Below are 15,947 nucleotides of genomic sequence, written 5' to 3' on the forward strand. Positions count from 1 at the left end.
GTGAGTGTGTACTGTTTAATCACTTTATTAATCATCATAATTATAATTCTCGTTGAATAACATCCCATCGCTTCCATCCTTCCTCAGAAGAATAGCCCACCTACATTTAAAAACACTTTTTACACGTTTTCTCTTAAAACGTGATATCTCACGGGGACGCGTGTTAGGACTGTTGCGCACAACCATAGAGGTACGACATAAATAACTTACAATTACACATTTTCACTTGGCCACGCTGACTCGGGGTAATACACACAAGGTGGTTTGTTCTTTTCAAAAGCACAATTGATTCGGTGCCGCTGCCGACGATGGCACACCGGCAGAGCCATTGCCCGACCCTGATCCGGACGTGCTGTACGTGCGGCTGTCTTTTCTGCGCGGCGGCAGCTCAAAATGCCACTCGTCCCCGTCCTCCGATTCGAACGAACCGTTCGTCGATCCGGGACCACTATCGACGACCAACGTCTCGTCGACAACGCCGAGCGAGTTGGTGGACTTGTTCGAAGGGATGCGCTTGAACGGTGGGTGAGCCTTGATGCCGAACGTCGTCGGTCGCTTGTTTGGCGCTTCGGACAACATCAATGTCAAGAGTTTGAACTAAAAAGAGACAACATAATAGCGCGTTAGTTTCAGTATAGCAAACACCCAAAAAAAAGGCAAGAAAATTCTCCACACGAACCTCACACTCGTGGTCCTCTTCGAAATTGTCCGGGAATTTGCTCTTGCGCACGTTTTTCAGCGTGCAGATACGTTCCATTTCCGTACCGAAGCTAACGAGCAGCTCGAACAAAATTAGCCCGAGCGAATAGATGTCCACCTTGTAGTCGTACGGCAAACCCTTCAGCTGCTCCGGCGACATGTACAGCTGCGTACCGACCTGGCGCGTGTGCCGGTTCGGCACCATCGTCGGCATGTTGTTCTCACTGTCGTACTGCAAATCGCTCGAGTCCGTCACGAGCCCGAAATCACCGATCTTAATCCTTCCGTCCAGCGAGAAGAATATGTTGCTCGGCTTCAGGTCCCGGTGGATCAGTCCCTTCAGATGGACGTACTCGACGCCGGCAACGATCTGCTCAAAGATTGGCACAATCTTATCGCGCCGCGCCGGGAACCCGTTCAGGCTGAGCCACTCCTTGAGCGACTGCTTGTGGCACAGCTGCATCTGGATGTAGAGATAGATTTTGTTGCTCTGCGCCGAGCTTGCTTTCGACTGGTCCGTCCCCGATGGAAGGGTGCACGGGTCCCGCGAACTTCGCATCGTGCTCGTGAGATCAAGCGACAGTGGTCGACGGTGCGTTTTGCGGAATGGGTTCGGCTTTTGTTGCTGCTGCTGCTGCTCCACATTGGGCCCATTGCGCGCATCCTTCATCGCCGCGGGTTGCGATCGACCTTCGGGTGAGGAAGATACATCAATCGCTACAGCATGTTGCTGGGCGACTGCGCCACCGCTACTGATACCTTCACTACCCGAAGGTTCTTTGAACACAATGTCCAAAGAATCGTCTTCCGGCTCATCGTTCCATCGATGTTTTCCATTGCTCTGCACTTCCGACGCTTCGTCCTCCGACTCGGACTCGGAGCTGCTGGATGTTTCGTCATCCCGGGCCGGTTGTCCGTCCTGTTCACCCTCGGCCCGAAACTCGATAAAGGAACAGCTATCACTCTGCTCGTACCGCTTCAGCGACAGCCCGTCGCCGATACCGTTCGAGAAGGAAAAGTTTGCCGCCGGAAACTGCGGCATCCACAGGTTCGACTGGATGGATGACGCTTGCAGGCGCGAATTCTTCATCCCTACCGCAAAGGAAGATGCCGTCGTAGCGGACGCGGCCACACCCGGCAACGGGGGGCACGTGTCGGTCGGCGTTTCAATGTCGATCGAAGTCGACAGGCAGTTGCGTTCGATCCATTCGCGATCGTGCCGTTCCTGCCAACCGGGCGGTGGCGTTTCAATCCACGCGTGGAAGTACCGCACAATGTTCTGATGCTCGCAGTGGGCCAGTGTTTTGACCTCGCGCATCACGCGATCCTTCGATTCTTGCTTGTTGGGCAGCACTACCCGCTTGATTGCGTACCGGCAGTCGTCTAGCTTGTTGCGCACCTCGAACACCACCCCGAAACCACCCTTTCCGAGACACTGCACCAGATCGAAATCGTCGCGGAAGCGGGAGGTGTAGTTGTCCACCAACGCTGGTGGACCGTTGGACGAGCTAGATTCGGAGTAGCTGCGCGTCGCCGTCATCCGTATTGCCGGTGGAAACTCCTCGACCGCTTCCACTGCGGTCGGTATCGGTACGGTGACCTTGCGTTCCACCACCACCATCACCGGGGGCTTTTCGAGCCGTAGCTTCAGCATCATGTTCAGTATTAGTGCGGTCGTAATGGAAATGATCAGTATTTCCTTCCACCAGTACCACATCGACACGATGATCACCTTGACCGGTGCGTCGAACATTGTGTCCATATCCTCACCATGGTCGTGCGATCCGTCATGCCCGAACTTCGTACTATTGTTGTCTCCGTTCGACTCATCCTCACCATGGCCACACTGTTCGTCATCACGCTCGGTATCGTAAACCAAGAAGAATCCATTCCCATTGATGTAGTTCGATGCGTACAGTACCGAGCGAGCGATGGCAGTCGATTCACCCGCATCGTCCTCATCATCCTTCACGAGCTGAAACTGATTGTCCCCATCGGTGAGCAGCCCCGCAATGCCACGGCTGGCGGGCAGTGGCTTCCACGGTATGGCCGGCAGTTTACTCTCGTCGGTCAGCAATGCAAGCTGCTGCATCTTCTCTTCCCGCTCCTCTATCATTGCTGCCGACTCCTGGATGTACAGCTGCTTATCGTGCATCCCAATGTACAGCGATGGATTGATCAGCGGTGGCCGATTGCCCGATTCACTATCATCCACATTGCCATTCCACATCCAGTCCGTACGGTCGAAAATATCCACCCCAACAAGCTGATCGTTAGTTTTACCCGACGATCGCCATGCACTCACAATCGGCACTTCAAACTTATGCCGCCAAACGATCTCGCCCGGCGCGCTTTTACGCACCGCACAGATCACTCCCTCCGGTATGATCACGCGAAGATCGAGATCCAGTATGACGGGATCCACCTCACGCCGTTCCTTGCCACCGCGACAGTCCTCGTTGCTCATCTTTTCCACCTCATGATGGCCGATGCTAAAGTTCCACCGTTCACTGCCGGTGCGTGATTCTACGGCACGGACCGTTTGCGTCTGGCGCCGTATAACCAGCACGTCCTCCTGCATGGGATCGAGTGTACCAGCGCCATCTTCCGGCGGCCCGTACTTGCCGTCTGCTGCCATTTCCATCGCAAGCTCTGTTGCGTTTTTGCAGCCTTGCATCGTGCAAACGTAAATCAGCTGACCGGTTTGCATCGAGACACCGTACGAACGCGTTTCCTTACCGCCCGAGATGACAAGATCGTCCGAAAACTTGAACGAAGACTTGAGCAAGTCCTCTGCACTGAAGGGAATTGGCTCGATCGAATCGCCATCGAACTTGTACAGGCTGCCGCCGAGCGACGGTATCATGCGCACCCACTTGCCGTTGTTCGTCAGTTCCAGCCGATGGATGCTGGAGGAAAGGAGCGGCCCGGGGCCGGTTTGGATGCTCCACCGTTCGGCTCCACCATTCAGCATATCGAGGGCAGACATTTTCCCGTCCAGCGTTGTTACGAAAACCAATCTGAAAAATAATTAAAAAGGAGGAATTAATATTTTCGCACAAATTACATGCGGAATGGTTACATTGTAACAGTCGTTGTTTAAATTGCACGCCAGTTTCGCAACGAAACTTTGAATCTGACCATGTAAACATTCTCAGGGTGCAATACAACCCTGTGTACAGCGCTTTGTTTGTATTTTGACAGACGGCATTTGTTGTTGTGTAGCGAGACCATATGCGCGGCGTGCACAGTCGTGTTTGGTGAAATTAGTTCCAGAAACAATCCAACCGCAGAATGGCACGTGAAATCTTAACATTCCAGCTGGGCAATTACTCCAACTACATCGGTACACACTGGTGGAACATACAGGTGAGGATAGCTTCAAATATCGAGAGAAAATCAACAACACTTTGAGTCATCCACCACTTCACACCCACGCTCACAGGAATCATCGTTCAACTATGATCCAAATGCGGAACCATCAGAAATCGATCACTCGGTACTGTATCGAGAAGGTCAAACGAGACAGCGGCAAGTGACCTTTACACCGCGCCTGCTAATGCTCGATCTGAGCGGAACACTCAAGCACGTGCCCCGCACCGGCGATCTTTACGAGCAACCGCTCGACCCGGACCAAATTGCCACCGACAATCCTGCCGAGCTACCGGACATCGGTTGGGAGTCCGAAAAAGTGGAGGTGATTAAACAGCAAGATAAACCTGCCGAACGGCACCCCTACCAGAAGGATCTGCTAGAAGCGGGAACTTCCAGCACCAATGGCGAGGATGAAGCGGAAAAAGATTACAACTTTGCCGCCACGGTGCAAGATTGGATCGACTACAGCTACACCCGGTACCATCCGCGCAGCATCAACGTGATCGAGCGGTATACACATTCCCGGGAAGAGGCACAGCTCGACACGATCACGAACGGGATGGAGCTGTGGAAGGATTACGACTTTCAGGACGAGTTTACCGACCGTGCCCGCCAGTACATCGAAGAGTGCGACGGTTGCCAAGGCTTCCAGATGCTGTTCGACTGCGTCGATGGATTTTCCGGTGTGGCGATAAAACTGCTCGAACATCTCCAGGACGAGTACGGCAAAGCAACGCTGCCCTTTCCGGTGTTCCCGCCGAAAGCACCCACGTTCAAAAGTGCCGACGAGCCCATGAGCCATTCGATAAGGGTGGTCAACACTGCGCTCGCTTTTGCACAGCTACCGGACCAGTGTTCCCTGTTTGTGCCACTCTCGACAATGGGCCGCTGTTGGCGCAATGTGGCTGAACCGCGCGCACTTCCCAATCTTTTGTACGATCCAGCCAATTTCTATCAAACTTCCGCCATCCTGGCAAGCTTTCTGGAAACGGCTACGCTGCGCTACCGTTTGAAAGGATCGGCCACAACCGGTTCGGGCGCGTACCTATCCGGCTTGTGCGGCGATTTGAGTGCGTACGGTCGGAAGATGGCTGCCGCGGGGCTCGCCTTTCCCTTCCCCCTGGATGGCAAGCAGGATCTGATCGACTTTCTGGATCAGCTGGACGGCAAAAGTCTCACGGTTCAGCTGTCTCCCAACGCGGTCGTGCGCAAACGTGCCGTCATCCAGTCGGTGTGTGCCCGTGGGCTGCCCCAGAACCGGCTGAAACGGCCACCAACGGCCAAATCGGCCCAACGGCAGCAGGCAATGCCCGCGTACCGGTGCAGCAACGTGAGCGAAATGCTACAGTTTTACTACTCCTGCAGCCTCGAGGTTAGCATGTCGCACGTCACCTCGGTCCAAAGCCCCATGCCCATCCGGCAACCGTTCCCGGTGGAGCTGTTTGACAAGCGCGTCGGGTTTGACGGTTTCCTTACCGACGATCCCCAAGCGGCCCTGCCGTACGTCCAGAACTGTCCGGCGCTGGCTGCGATACAATCGTCATCCGATTTGGGCGACGGGTTGGAGACGCTGCACCGTGAGGTTAGCCGTATCCGGCTGGCAAAGATACCACGCTTTGCGGAGTGTGGTCTGGAGGAGGTGGACTACAAGGAACACATCGAGCGGTTGCTAGAGTTTAAGGAAAATTACGACGAAAACTACGAACTGTAAAACGGGCGCGAACGGTAAAGAAGCTTTTCCACGTGTAGCAGTTAAATGCGCAAAGTGCTTTGGAAGGGGAGAGAAGGCTCCGTCTACCTCCCTCCCCTCGCAAACCCCGCAATAAAAAGTATGCTAATATGCACAATAAATTCGCCCAGTAATGGCAATTTAATGAGGATTTTGAGCAATTATATGACTGTCCGATTGAATCATCGCTGAAACTTTTGTATGGGGGGACGAAAAGAGCTTCGCTTGTTTATTAACTAAAATGAGAAGCGACTAGATGTGCTAAAGCGATTTGTTTTGTAGTAATACTTCACAGTATGAGTCAGGCTAAAAACAGACTCTGCAAACAAATGGGTAAATGTGTGCCCTACAATCGATGTACTTGCGCAGCAGCAGCAGCCGCCAACAGCGGAACAACGTTGTTATCATTGCAACGCCATGAGCTTATTTACGCCCCGTCGGGAAATGACCTTAGAAAGAACTGGCTAAAAAGAAAGCTTTAAAATAATCCCAATCGATGAGGTTACGAATATTATGCGTGGATCAGAAACAAATGCCAATCGCAAGAATAAACATTATATGATGACGCAATCTAGACTCCTGATAAAGCGATAAATTTACCTGGCCGATAAGAACAGCAGGTAAAGCCCAAAATTGATGTTTTTTTTCGGAAACTCTCAAAACGAGACCGATAACAACACGTTGTAGGTCAGACGAGCTACTAAGTAATGGTTGAGGCGATTGCCAAGTCCCGAAATTACCGCTTTTGATCATTCGATCGATCGATCGGTAGGATCGCAGGAAGCAAAGAAGCCATCAAAACAACTTTATGTTGTAATGTTTACGTTTCTTCTTGTTGGTACTGGAAGATGCTTACCACAAACACGTCCAGACACGTTCCGAGTGAAAGTGTGTACTAGATGTGTGTGCGTGTGAATCAATTATTACTAAACGCTAGCAAACTTACCCATCGTTAAGGTCACGCTGGCGGGTCGCTTCTTCGGCACAGAACGGAAGCTGCTCGACGGTGGCCGTTCCATCGTCCGGCTGCTTCGGCGGTGCTTGGCCCTTGCTACCGAGCGCCACCGTCACGACTGTGGCCAGTAGCACCGTTCCGACGCACAGCGCACAGCGAATCAAAACAGAGCACGTAGGCATGATGGTGGTGGTGGTGGTGGAGTTTGCCTACTGGCACAATTGGTCCATTCGTCGTCGTGTGTTGCGTACTCCGCAACGCCGTTCACTCATATTTCGTACGCAATAAACAGAGCACACCTTGCTGTTCAACATGCAGCGGATGCACCGGGGAAGGTAGCTTTTCTGTTAACCAAATTGAACAAGTTCAAAAATTCCGATTCACACACTGGCGCACGACCTTGGCGCTATGAAGCGAACGACAACAGTCGACTGATGTTTTTCGTCAAAAATCGCTAGCTGCAACTGCAAAACATCCAACTTGGAGCTGGCAGCTGACGGCACAGTGGAATTTAACGAAAGAGTTTAAAAAATAAAAAATGATTAAAAATGAGATTTTGGATTAAGGAAAAAAATTAAAAATAATTTTGTCACATTTTTAAAATGTACATATTCAAGAATATAGGACATTAAATAGAATAGTATTTCTGATTGTACAAAAAAAAAACGTTGTCTTCCATGCTACTTGCTAAGTGCAGTAAATTGAAATCGATTTAACGTGAATGTGTCAAAACTTCGAGGACCTCAGGCCCGTGGCAACGCTCATCGGATGCGATTTTATCGGACGAGATTTGTATGGGATTTGACAGATAACGTCGGACGTGCGATTTCGTCGTCCGACGTTATCTGTCAAATCCCATACAAAAATTTGACAGGCCGTCCGATAAAATCGCATGCGACAAAGCGTTGCCACCGCCCTCACAGAGGGTTGCCACAGGTAGAAAACGACTAAAATTTTAGTTTATTTGATAAAAAAAATGTTATGAGTCATACTAAAATGCTTTAAATTATTGCTCCGGGAATAGTTTTGTTTTTGTGTGCTTTAATTTAATTAGATTTATTTCCATGAAATGTCAACCGAATGACTTGTGCCGTGTTCCCGCGCCTTCCCAGCTTCTGCAAATGTCGAAGTAGAAAAACATTCCCTTCGCCAGATTTTGCTTCGTGTGCAGTTGGTATTGTTGTGTTTTAAGTTAGTTGCTATATTTTAACTTTCCCAAGGGCTAGGTGCACTGCGCAGCAAGCAGAATGAGTGCACCATCGGTAAGTAATGATCTGATAGTGTTATATACCTGCAAAACATCAAAATTCGGAATTTGATGCATTGGTCAACTGTTGCAGAACTCGAAGAGCGCCACTGGTCAACCGGGAGCTTCGGGTTCGAGCGCGCCCACTACGGTGCAGGAGTTTGTGATTCGTGTGCCGAAGAATCTGAAAAAGAAGTATCACGTCATGCGGTTCAACGCGACGCTCAACGTCGACTTTACCCAGTGGCGGACGGTGAAGATGGAGCGCGAAAACAACCAGAAGGAGTACAAGGGCATCGAGGAGGTGATGCCCAAGTTCGGTGCCGGTTCGGAGTTCAATCGGGATCTGCGCGAGGAGGCACGCCGCAAGCGGTTCGGTATTATTTCGAAAAAGTACAAACCCGAAGCGCAGCCCTGGATTTTGCGTGCCGGTGGCAAGAGCGGCAAAATGTTCCGTGGCATCCGGGAGGGTGGCGTGGGCGAGAATGCTGCGTTTTACGTGTTTACACACGCACCGGACGGGGCGATCGAGGCGTATCCGCTGAACGAGTGGTACAACTTTCAGCCCATCAACCGATACAAAGCACTGTCCGCGGAGGAAGCGGAGCAGGAGTACGGGCGGCGCAAGAAGACGATGAACTACTTCTCGCTCATGTTCCGGAAGCGGCTAAAGAAGGGCGAGGATAACGAGGCCGACGACCAGGAGGAAACAAAGGGCAAGAAGGGAGAGGGAGGCAAGAGCAAGGATTTGAAGATCAGCGACATGGACGAGTGGATCGACTCGGATGAGGTGTCGTCGTCGGGCGACGATGACGATGAGGGCAAGTCGAAGCAGAAGGACAGCGACGACGATGCGAAGGATAAGAAGGCGAAGAACAAAAAGAAGGCACTGGCGGACAGCAAGAAGAAGAAGCGGGACGTGGACGAGGAAGCGTTCGAAGAGTCGGACGATGGTGATGAGGAGGGGCGCGAGCTGGACTACATCTCGGACTCGAGCGACAGCGAGTCGGACCACGACGCAAAGGTGGTGAAGGAGATGAAGTCCGTTGCGGAGGAAGACGCACTGCGGAAGTTGCTGACCTCGGACGAAGATTCGGAGGAGGAGGAAAAGAAATCGGAGGAGGATGAGGAAAAGGAGGACGAGAAGAATGGCAAATCGAAGGAGAAGGACAAGGACGGCAAGGAAAAGGAAGGTAAAGAGAGCAAGAAGAAGAAGAAAGCAAAGAAGAACAAGAGCAAAAAGTCGGAATCGGACAAAAAGGACTCGTCCAGCGATTTCAGCTCGGACAGTTCGGATTCCGATACGGCCAGTGCGAAGAAAAAGCCGAAAGACAAGAAGAGCAAGGAAGGCGTTGGGTCGAATTTGTCCAGCGCAAACAATTCGCGCTCGGCCTCGCCCAGCGTGAGCCAGTTCGATTCGAACAAGCGCAAAATGACCGGCTCCAATATGCCGACGACGGATCTGACCGGATCGGATAATAGCAACAGTCCCGTCTCTACGCCAGCTAAAAAGGTTAAGACGGAAATTACGCCATCCCTTCCGCCCACATTCGCTGGCATCGTTAATGCCACAAGCAAAGAGTAAGTGTTACGAATTAGCCAGATTACGGAGGGGAATCTGTTTTCTCATATTTACGTTGTTTTTTCTCTCTCTCTCTCTCTTTCCACAGTGATTATGGCATAACCGAGGAAGCGGTCCGGCGGTACTTGATGCGCAAACCGATGACCACGACGGAACTACTGACCAAGTTCAAGAACAAGAAGACGGGTGTGTCGAGTGAGAAGCTGGTCGAAACCATGACCCAAATACTGAAACGCATCAATCCGGTCAAACAGACCATACAGGGCAAAATGTATCTCAGCATAAAGGTGCCGAAATGAGCGCAAAAAAGATTAACATTGAGGACTGGCGAAACGCATCGTAAGCACTTGCAGTAATTTTAAAGCAGGAAATTTAAACAAATAAACTTTTGGTTCTTACAAATAGGAAAGTTTGTGTGTTTTTATATACCTTACATACATAAACCTAGAGACGGTGTGTGACGGACCTACTTTCTTAGCTCTTCCGTGCTGATGTTGTACTTGGCCTTCATTTGGTCCAGCTCGTCTTGCTTTTTATCCACATCCAGCTGCTTGAACGCCTTCGTCGATTGGTAGTAAAGCACCACCAGGTACCGGTTACAGACGTTGAATCCCGACAGATGGTCTCGGGCGTTTTTCGCATCAAAAATGTCTTCATACACCACGAAGGCGGTACCGCGAGTTTCAGGCGTGTTGCCTCTGCAAAGGATAGAGATTGCAAAATTACTTCCACTGCTTTGAGGTATGGCATGCGTCGAATTTACTTACACTCGAATTTGTCGAATTGCCCCGTATTTGCCGAAAATATCGTACATTTCATCCGACGTGATCTTGTACGGAAGGTTTCGCACGTAAAGGACCCGGTTCACTTCCGGCGGTAAGCGTACCTACAGTAAAGGACATAAACATCAATCCACAACTCTTACCAATTGATTGCATCGGATGTCTAGACTTACATTGTTTCTTTTCTGCATGGAAAGTGCCATTTTGATAAGGTTTTTAATGGATTTATGTGTACTTTTAGTGAATTTCTAGCACGAGAGCGATTTGTGTATGTTTTAATTTGGCAAACGCTTTGACAGTTGATTGTTTACCTCAAATTCCATTTCGTGTTTATGATCGAATGTGGAAGAATCCATATCCATAACGGTTGTTTCGGAAGAAATAAAATGCCCGTAATTTTAATCTACTTATTTATTGGTAAGATGAAAAAAATTGCTCAAGTACAAATTTTGATTGCCTTCATTAACAATGCATTTTTTAGTTTAATGAAAAAAAGTTAAACAAACCATGCAACATGTTGTGGCCCGCGCGATCTACCACCGTGATGTGTTGTCATTGTGAAACGTCAAATTAGCCAGAAAAAAAATAACATCACCCATCTGTGTGCTATCTGCTTTTGCTTCGTAAACTGCTGCAGAAAAAGTGAGGAAAACTATTAAAAGATGTGCTCGGGCGTGCTATTAAAAACTCATTAGCTTCTGGACGGGTTTGGTGAACGTTTGCTCACTGCCAGCCGACTCAACCGTGCGCGCCTCGAGCGCAAGACAGCAGCAAAATGTTTCGCAGCCGTAGCTGGTTCGGGGGAGGATGGAACCGTCCGAAGAATCGCCTATCACTTGATCATCTGAAATATTTGTATAGCGTGCTGGAGCGTAACACGACCGTGTCCGAAAGCAACCGCGGCCTGCTGGTGGAATCGCTACGGTCCATAGCAGAAATTCTAATCTGGGGCGATCAAAATGATTCCTCCGTATTCGAGTGAGTGTGCCAATCGGGGGCTATCGGGCTGACCTTTGTTCATTGTCATTGTTATGTGGTTTTGTTCTCGCAGCTTCTTTCTGGAAAAGAATATGCTCTCCTACTTTCTGCACATAATGCGTCAAAAGAGTGGAGGATCGAGCTTCGTGTGCGTGCAGCTGCTGCAAACGCTAAACATCCTGTTCGAGAACATCCGCAACGAGACGTCGCTGTGTAAGTTACATGCATGCATGAGCGCTTCTAGAGGGGGAAGCACGCTCAATGGCGCGTTACATACTTGCGCTGGTGGCGCACACCAAACCGAACTAAACGAGCACTTGCGGGTGTGTTCTCCCTCTTTGCAGACTACCTGCTCAGCAACAACTTGGTCAATTCGATCATTGTCCACAAGTTTGACTTCTCGGACGAGGATGTGATGGGCTATTACATACTGTTTCTGAAAACGTTGAGCCTGAAGCTCAACACGCACACGATACACTTCTTCTACAATGAGCATACGAACGATTTCCCGCTCTACACGGAAGCGATCAAGTTCTTCAACCATCCCGAATCGATGGTACGCATTGCCGTGCGTACGATCACGCTGAACGTGTACAGAGTGCAGAACCCGAACATGCTGCAGTTCATACGGGACAAAACGGCCGCACCGTACTTTAGCAATTTAGTATGGTTCATTGGTAAACATATCCTCGAGCTGGACAATTGCGTTCGTAACGACATTGAGTAAGTATTTTCTCCTCCAGAGCTTTATGTGCGGTTTAACTTTGATCGCTTGATCGTCTTCCAGCCACCAGTCCCAGCACCGTTTAGCCAACCTCGTGGCGGAACATTTGGATCATCTGCACTATCTGAACGACATACTGTGTCTCGATATTGCCGATCTCAATGCCGTCCTTACGGAGCACCTGCTGCACAAGCTGTTCGTGCCGCTGTACATATTCTCCCTGACACCCTCACCGCCGATGTCGATGGCCGAGGTGACGTGTAATCTTGCGGCCGTGCTTAACAAGGTCGTCGATATTGACATCAAGGAGATGAACAATCCGCGCGTTGCCAGTGTCGTGGCCCTGTTTCTGCTGTCGCTCGTGTTTCTTGTCATCACGCACCGGCCACTGATCAATGCGCTAACGTGGGTCATCCTCAATGCGGATCATACCGTGTTCAAGGAGGGCGCTGCCCAGGTGCTAAACGCATACATTGACAACCGGGAGGTGGTGGCGTTGGGATTTGTACAGCCAGTGGAAAGCCTGGAGGAGGCACTGGAAAGTACGGTAGCTTCCTCTGCTGCTTACGGGGTGGAGCAGCTTCACTTGGCAGACGAACCGAGCGGAAGCAACAATAAAAGCCCGAACAGTAGTAGTAGCAGCAGTGGTAAGAGCCATGCTAGCAGTACCAGCACTTCGACCAACAATGAAGCACCCATATCGAGTAAGCAAGGACAATTGGTCTCTATTCACGATCGCCCGTCTAATGGTTGTTCGCATTTTTAGACTCCCCTAGCCCGCCGACCCTTTCGGAAGAGATTGAAAAGGTGAACATCACCGACGAGGAAAAGGAGAAGCTTCTACTCAATGCGTACCGTACGCCCGAAACGAATCGTCCCTTCCTCGACATGGTCCTGTCGTCGCTCGATTGTACCGAGAACGACTTTCTAGCGCTGTTGGCATTGTGTTTGCTTTATGCACTCGCAAACAACAAAGGTATGTTGGTGGAACGAACGACCTTCAGTAGAAAATGGGCTTGGTAGTACATTTCTTGGGTTTTTTTTCTGTACATATGACATCGTTCAATTCATCAAACATGCTCCGTACGGTAGTTACTTGCCAGATTAAACCTTTACCTACCATTCTCTTGCGCTTAACAATTACCATATTTTTTTCTCTCCACAATTTAACATCACTAATCGCATCACTAACTTTTCAACTACTTTTCCCTTTTGTAACATTGTTGCTGCTGTTTCCTCATGATTAATCAATCGTTGCACCCCTGACTTACCGTTTCGACGTGCTGTTGCAATCAACCAATTCTTCTTCTCGCTGTTGGTGCCGGTTTTTGTAGACGGTTAGTTATCTACCTGTGCCATTTGATGTATAGTTTAGTTGTTTTAAAATACTAAAACTCATGTTAAACAGGTGGTTGATACATATTCGATTTTCTTATGTTGAATTACTTTGCTTGCATGCCACGGTACTGTAAATTGAATTGTAACTAAAATGCTATTTTAAACTATTAATGATACTATCAACCATTAAAATTGGCTTTTAGATAGGTGTATTTTTTGGTTGTAATTTCATGTTTGTTTAAAGTGTCATGCTCTTCAAGATGATATAATATTTGCTTTTAACTGGGCCTTGTTTTAGGTGTAAACTCGGAATGGCTAGAGATCGTGCTGAATCGCTCATCACCTTCAAATCGTACCCAGTATAACGTGATACTGATCGAGAAGCTGCTACAGATCGTTAACATTTCTAGCCAACCCTGTAAGTAACGGAAAGCGAAAGAGATACTCCTCTCCTACCATCCGATTACCACAAAGCCTTTACAATCTTTGCTTCTCTCCCACAGCCTGTCGCATACGACTCGTTACCACTGAGCTGGCGTTGAAGCTGCTCGGTCAGATCATTGGTTCCGGTGTGGAAGATTCCAGCCCGTCCGTCCCGGAAGAGTATCTGGCGTCTCTGCATCAGTCGCGCAATCAGGCGATGAATGTGTTGAAAAATTTCTACAAATCGGAGGACATTTTCTTGGACCTGTTTGAAGACGAGTAAGAAAAATAATTGCTTTCTAATTGCTTCTTGCTTCATGCGTAGCGTAATGTTCACTCACCTTTTCCCTGTAGGTACAACGAAATGGTAAAAACTACGCTAAACGTGGAATTCCTTTGTAACGATTCTACTATCTTGTTACCACCGACGGGAACGCCGCTGACGGGGATAAGCTTCACCCGCCGTTTACCGTGCGGCGAGGTGGAGAAGGCACGGCGCGCCATTCGCGTGTTCTTCCTGCTGCGCCGCATGTGCCAGTCGATGTCGGGCGAGAAGGAAACACTGCTACCACTCACGAATCTGAGCCAATGTGTTCAAATAGATAATGCGCTGGATTTGAGTAAGAGGACTCTTAGGATGCCAATCCTCTCGTCCGCTTTTACTAATGTGAAACGCTTCCTGTTTGCAGATAATAGTGATTTGATAGCGTGCACTGTCGTCATGCGAGACGGCACGAAGTACCGGCGCTTTTTGGTGATGGATATTCTGCAGCTCATCCTGGTCGAGCCGGACAGCAAGCGGTTAGGGTGGGGTGTGGCCAAATTTGTCGGCTTTCTGCAGGACGTGGAGGTAAACGGCGACAAGGAGGATTCGCGCAGTCTTCACCTAACCATCCACCGGGGCGGTGCGACCAACAACCGAACGCCCATCCTGTCGGCCAAGTTTATGTTTGACGATCACATCCGGTGCATGGCAGCGAAGCAGCGGCTAACGAAGGGACGCAGCAAAGCACGGCAGAAGAAAATGTTCCAGATAGCGCAGCTGTTGGAAATTCCGGGCCAACTGAATGATCCGTCCTTCCCAACGCTCGCCGGGACGGGAGGATCGTCGGCCAGTGGCACGCCTTCGCTGCGGCACGGAGCTTCGGGACGTCAGGGAAGGGAACATCGTCCGTTATTTTCCACCAGCAACCGGGTGCCGGGAGTGGCTGCGGCCTTGAGGCGCGATAGTATGCCATCGGGCAGCGTCAGTCGTGTGCAGATGAGTGCGAGTCGCTCAACCGAAGGGTATGCAAGGAACTAAGAAACAGTTCAATACTGCTCAGTGAGGATTAAAAAGCATTTCCATCTAATCTTTAAAATTTCAGCGAACCAACGGGCACGCGAAGAAAGCTGACTGCTGGAGCCACTCGGCGGGAAAGCAGCCAACCGATCGGCATTGGATCGAGCTCGCTGAAATCGCGGGAAAATTCGCGTAACCGGTCCGGTACGCCCCGGTCCAGGGAATCGAGCCCGCGCATACCACGGCCCCGTTCGGAGGAGATACCGCTGGAAGACTTTCGTCGCTCCCAAAACTCTAGTCCCGTGTCGCGCAACTCATCCAACAATCCATCCCGTTCGCACACTCCCTCCCGGTTAACGTTAGAGCCGCTGAGTGTGGTTAGCATCTCGTCGAACATGGGCGGCAGTGGAAGTGGGACGACCGGTGGCAACGGGAGCGTGCTGAGCGGTTCCGTGAAAGATCCGATCATTCCGAATGTGCTGTTAGCTGGTACGATTAACCCGGTACCGAACGTAACGCCACTACCGGTCGGCGGCCCGCTCGCCGTACCGTCGGAGTTGAGCCCAACATCGGAGGAAACATCGTTCATTGCGAACGAGGAGCGGCAGAAAAAGCGAGGAGTCATCGAAACGGTGTAAACACTGAATCGCGATAGCAGGGTACACATATTTACGATCGATGGCTCCGGACAAAGAAGATTCGTGAGGGGTGTGGTACTCTTCCTTTGTATTTATTTCTGTTGTAACGGTTAGGTTTTATTGTTGAGATTTTAAATGTTCAGTTCTATTAGCAAATAAACGATAGGAATATGGCTGTAATCAATTTAGGAGTCGC

At 50.0% G+C, this 15,947-nt stretch overlaps 5 protein-coding genes across 5 annotated transcripts; 3 read left to right on the forward strand and 2 right to left on the reverse strand.

Moving 5' to 3' along the window:
• Positions 1-9: 9 nt before the first annotated feature.
• Positions 10-7,216, reverse strand: LOC120952492 (eukaryotic translation initiation factor 2-alpha kinase-like). Its single transcript, XM_040371848.2, has 3 exons — positions 6,750-7,216; positions 680-3,719; positions 10-597 (listed from the first exon to the last, which is right to left on the reverse strand). The coding sequence occupies exons 1-3, from the start codon at positions 6,938-6,940 to the stop codon at positions 274-276; spliced, it is 3,555 nt and encodes a 1,184-aa protein (XP_040227782.2). The 5' UTR covers positions 6,941-7,216; the 3' UTR covers positions 10-273.
• LOC120952494 (protein misato) lies at positions 3,788-5,969 on the forward strand. Its single transcript, XM_040371853.2, has 2 exons — positions 3,788-4,068; positions 4,145-5,969. Exons 1-2 carry the CDS (start codon positions 3,994-3,996, stop codon positions 5,783-5,785), a joined length of 1,716 nt encoding a protein of 571 aa, XP_040227787.2. The 5' UTR covers positions 3,788-3,993; the 3' UTR covers positions 5,786-5,969.
• Positions 7,217-7,716: 500 nt separating the features above from the next.
• Positions 7,717-9,995, forward strand: LOC120952495 (general transcription factor IIF subunit 1). Its single transcript, XM_040371854.2, has 3 exons — positions 7,717-8,020; positions 8,099-9,585; positions 9,675-9,995. Exons 1-3 carry the CDS (start codon positions 8,006-8,008, stop codon positions 9,883-9,885), a joined length of 1,713 nt encoding a protein of 570 aa, XP_040227788.2. The 5' UTR covers positions 7,717-8,005; the 3' UTR covers positions 9,886-9,995.
• Positions 9,973-10,672, reverse strand: LOC120952497 (splicing factor 3B subunit 6). The gene is made up of 3 exons (XM_040371856.2): positions 10,542-10,672; positions 10,354-10,472; positions 9,973-10,284 (listed from the first exon to the last, which is right to left on the reverse strand). Exons 1-3 carry the CDS (start codon positions 10,569-10,571, stop codon positions 10,053-10,055), a joined length of 381 nt encoding a protein of 126 aa, XP_040227790.1. The 5' UTR covers positions 10,572-10,672; the 3' UTR covers positions 9,973-10,052.
• Positions 10,673-10,935: 263 nt separating this feature from the next.
• Positions 10,936-15,935, forward strand: LOC120952493 (protein CLEC16A homolog). Its single transcript, XM_040371852.2, has 10 exons — positions 10,936-11,346; positions 11,420-11,559; positions 11,691-12,069; positions 12,134-12,774; positions 12,837-13,046; positions 13,707-13,826; positions 13,912-14,110; positions 14,186-14,451; positions 14,521-15,118; positions 15,199-15,935. Exons 1-10 carry the CDS (start codon positions 11,144-11,146, stop codon positions 15,749-15,751), a joined length of 3,309 nt encoding a protein of 1,102 aa, XP_040227786.2. The 5' UTR covers positions 10,936-11,143; the 3' UTR covers positions 15,752-15,935.
• Positions 15,936-15,947: the final 12 nt, after the last annotated feature.

The sequence above is a fragment of the Anopheles coluzzii genome, chromosome 2 (assembly GCF_943734685.1).
Source record: "Anopheles coluzzii chromosome 2, AcolN3, whole genome shotgun sequence".
Taxonomy (NCBI): domain Eukaryota; kingdom Metazoa; phylum Arthropoda; class Insecta; order Diptera; family Culicidae; genus Anopheles; species Anopheles coluzzii.

Excerpts from the sequence above, each read along its gene's own strand:
- LOC120952494 (XM_040371853.2), top strand. The coding sequence starts at position 3,994 with ATGGCACGTGAAATCTTAACATTCCAGCTGGGCAATTACTCCAACTAC. Across the intron at positions 4,069-4,144 it reads CACACTGGTGGAACATACAG|GAATCATCGTTCAACTATGA; the intron begins GTGAGGATAGCT and ends CCACGCTCACAG.
- LOC120952493 (XM_040371852.2), top strand. The coding sequence starts at position 11,144 with ATGTTTCGCAGCCGTAGCTGGTTCGGGGGAGGATGGAACCGTCCGAAG. Across the intron at positions 12,775-12,836 it reads CAATGAAGCACCCATATCGA|ACTCCCCTAGCCCGCCGACC; the intron begins GTAAGCAAGGAC and ends TCGCATTTTTAG. Across the intron at positions 14,111-14,185 it reads TTGGACCTGTTTGAAGACGA|GTACAACGAAATGGTAAAAA; the intron begins GTAAGAAAAATA and ends TTTTCCCTGTAG.
- LOC120952492 (XM_040371848.2), bottom strand. The coding sequence starts at position 6,940 with ATGCCTACGTGCTCTGTTTTGATTCGCTGTGCGCTGTGCGTCGGAACG. Across the intron at positions 3,720-6,749 it reads CAGCGTGACCTTAACGATGG|ATTGGTTTTCGTAACAACGC; the intron begins GTAAGTTTGCTA and ends ATTATTTTTCAG. Across the intron at positions 598-679 it reads AAGAGGACCACGAGTGTGAG|TTCAAACTCTTGACATTGAT; the intron begins GTTCGTGTGGAG and ends GTCTCTTTTTAG.
- LOC120952497 (XM_040371856.2), bottom strand. The coding sequence starts at position 10,571 with ATGGCACTTTCCATGCAGAAAAGAAACAAT. Across the intron at positions 10,473-10,541 it reads CCATGCAGAAAAGAAACAAT|GTACGCTTACCGCCGGAAGT; the intron begins GTAAGTCTAGAC and ends CCTTTACTGTAG. Across the intron at positions 10,285-10,353 it reads GCAATTCGACAAATTCGAGT|AGGCAACACGCCTGAAACTC; the intron begins GTAAGTAAATTC and ends TATCCTTTGCAG.
- LOC120952495 (XM_040371854.2), top strand. Across the intron at positions 9,586-9,674 it reads GTTAATGCCACAAGCAAAGA|TGATTATGGCATAACCGAGG; the intron begins GTAAGTGTTACG and ends CTCTTTCCACAG.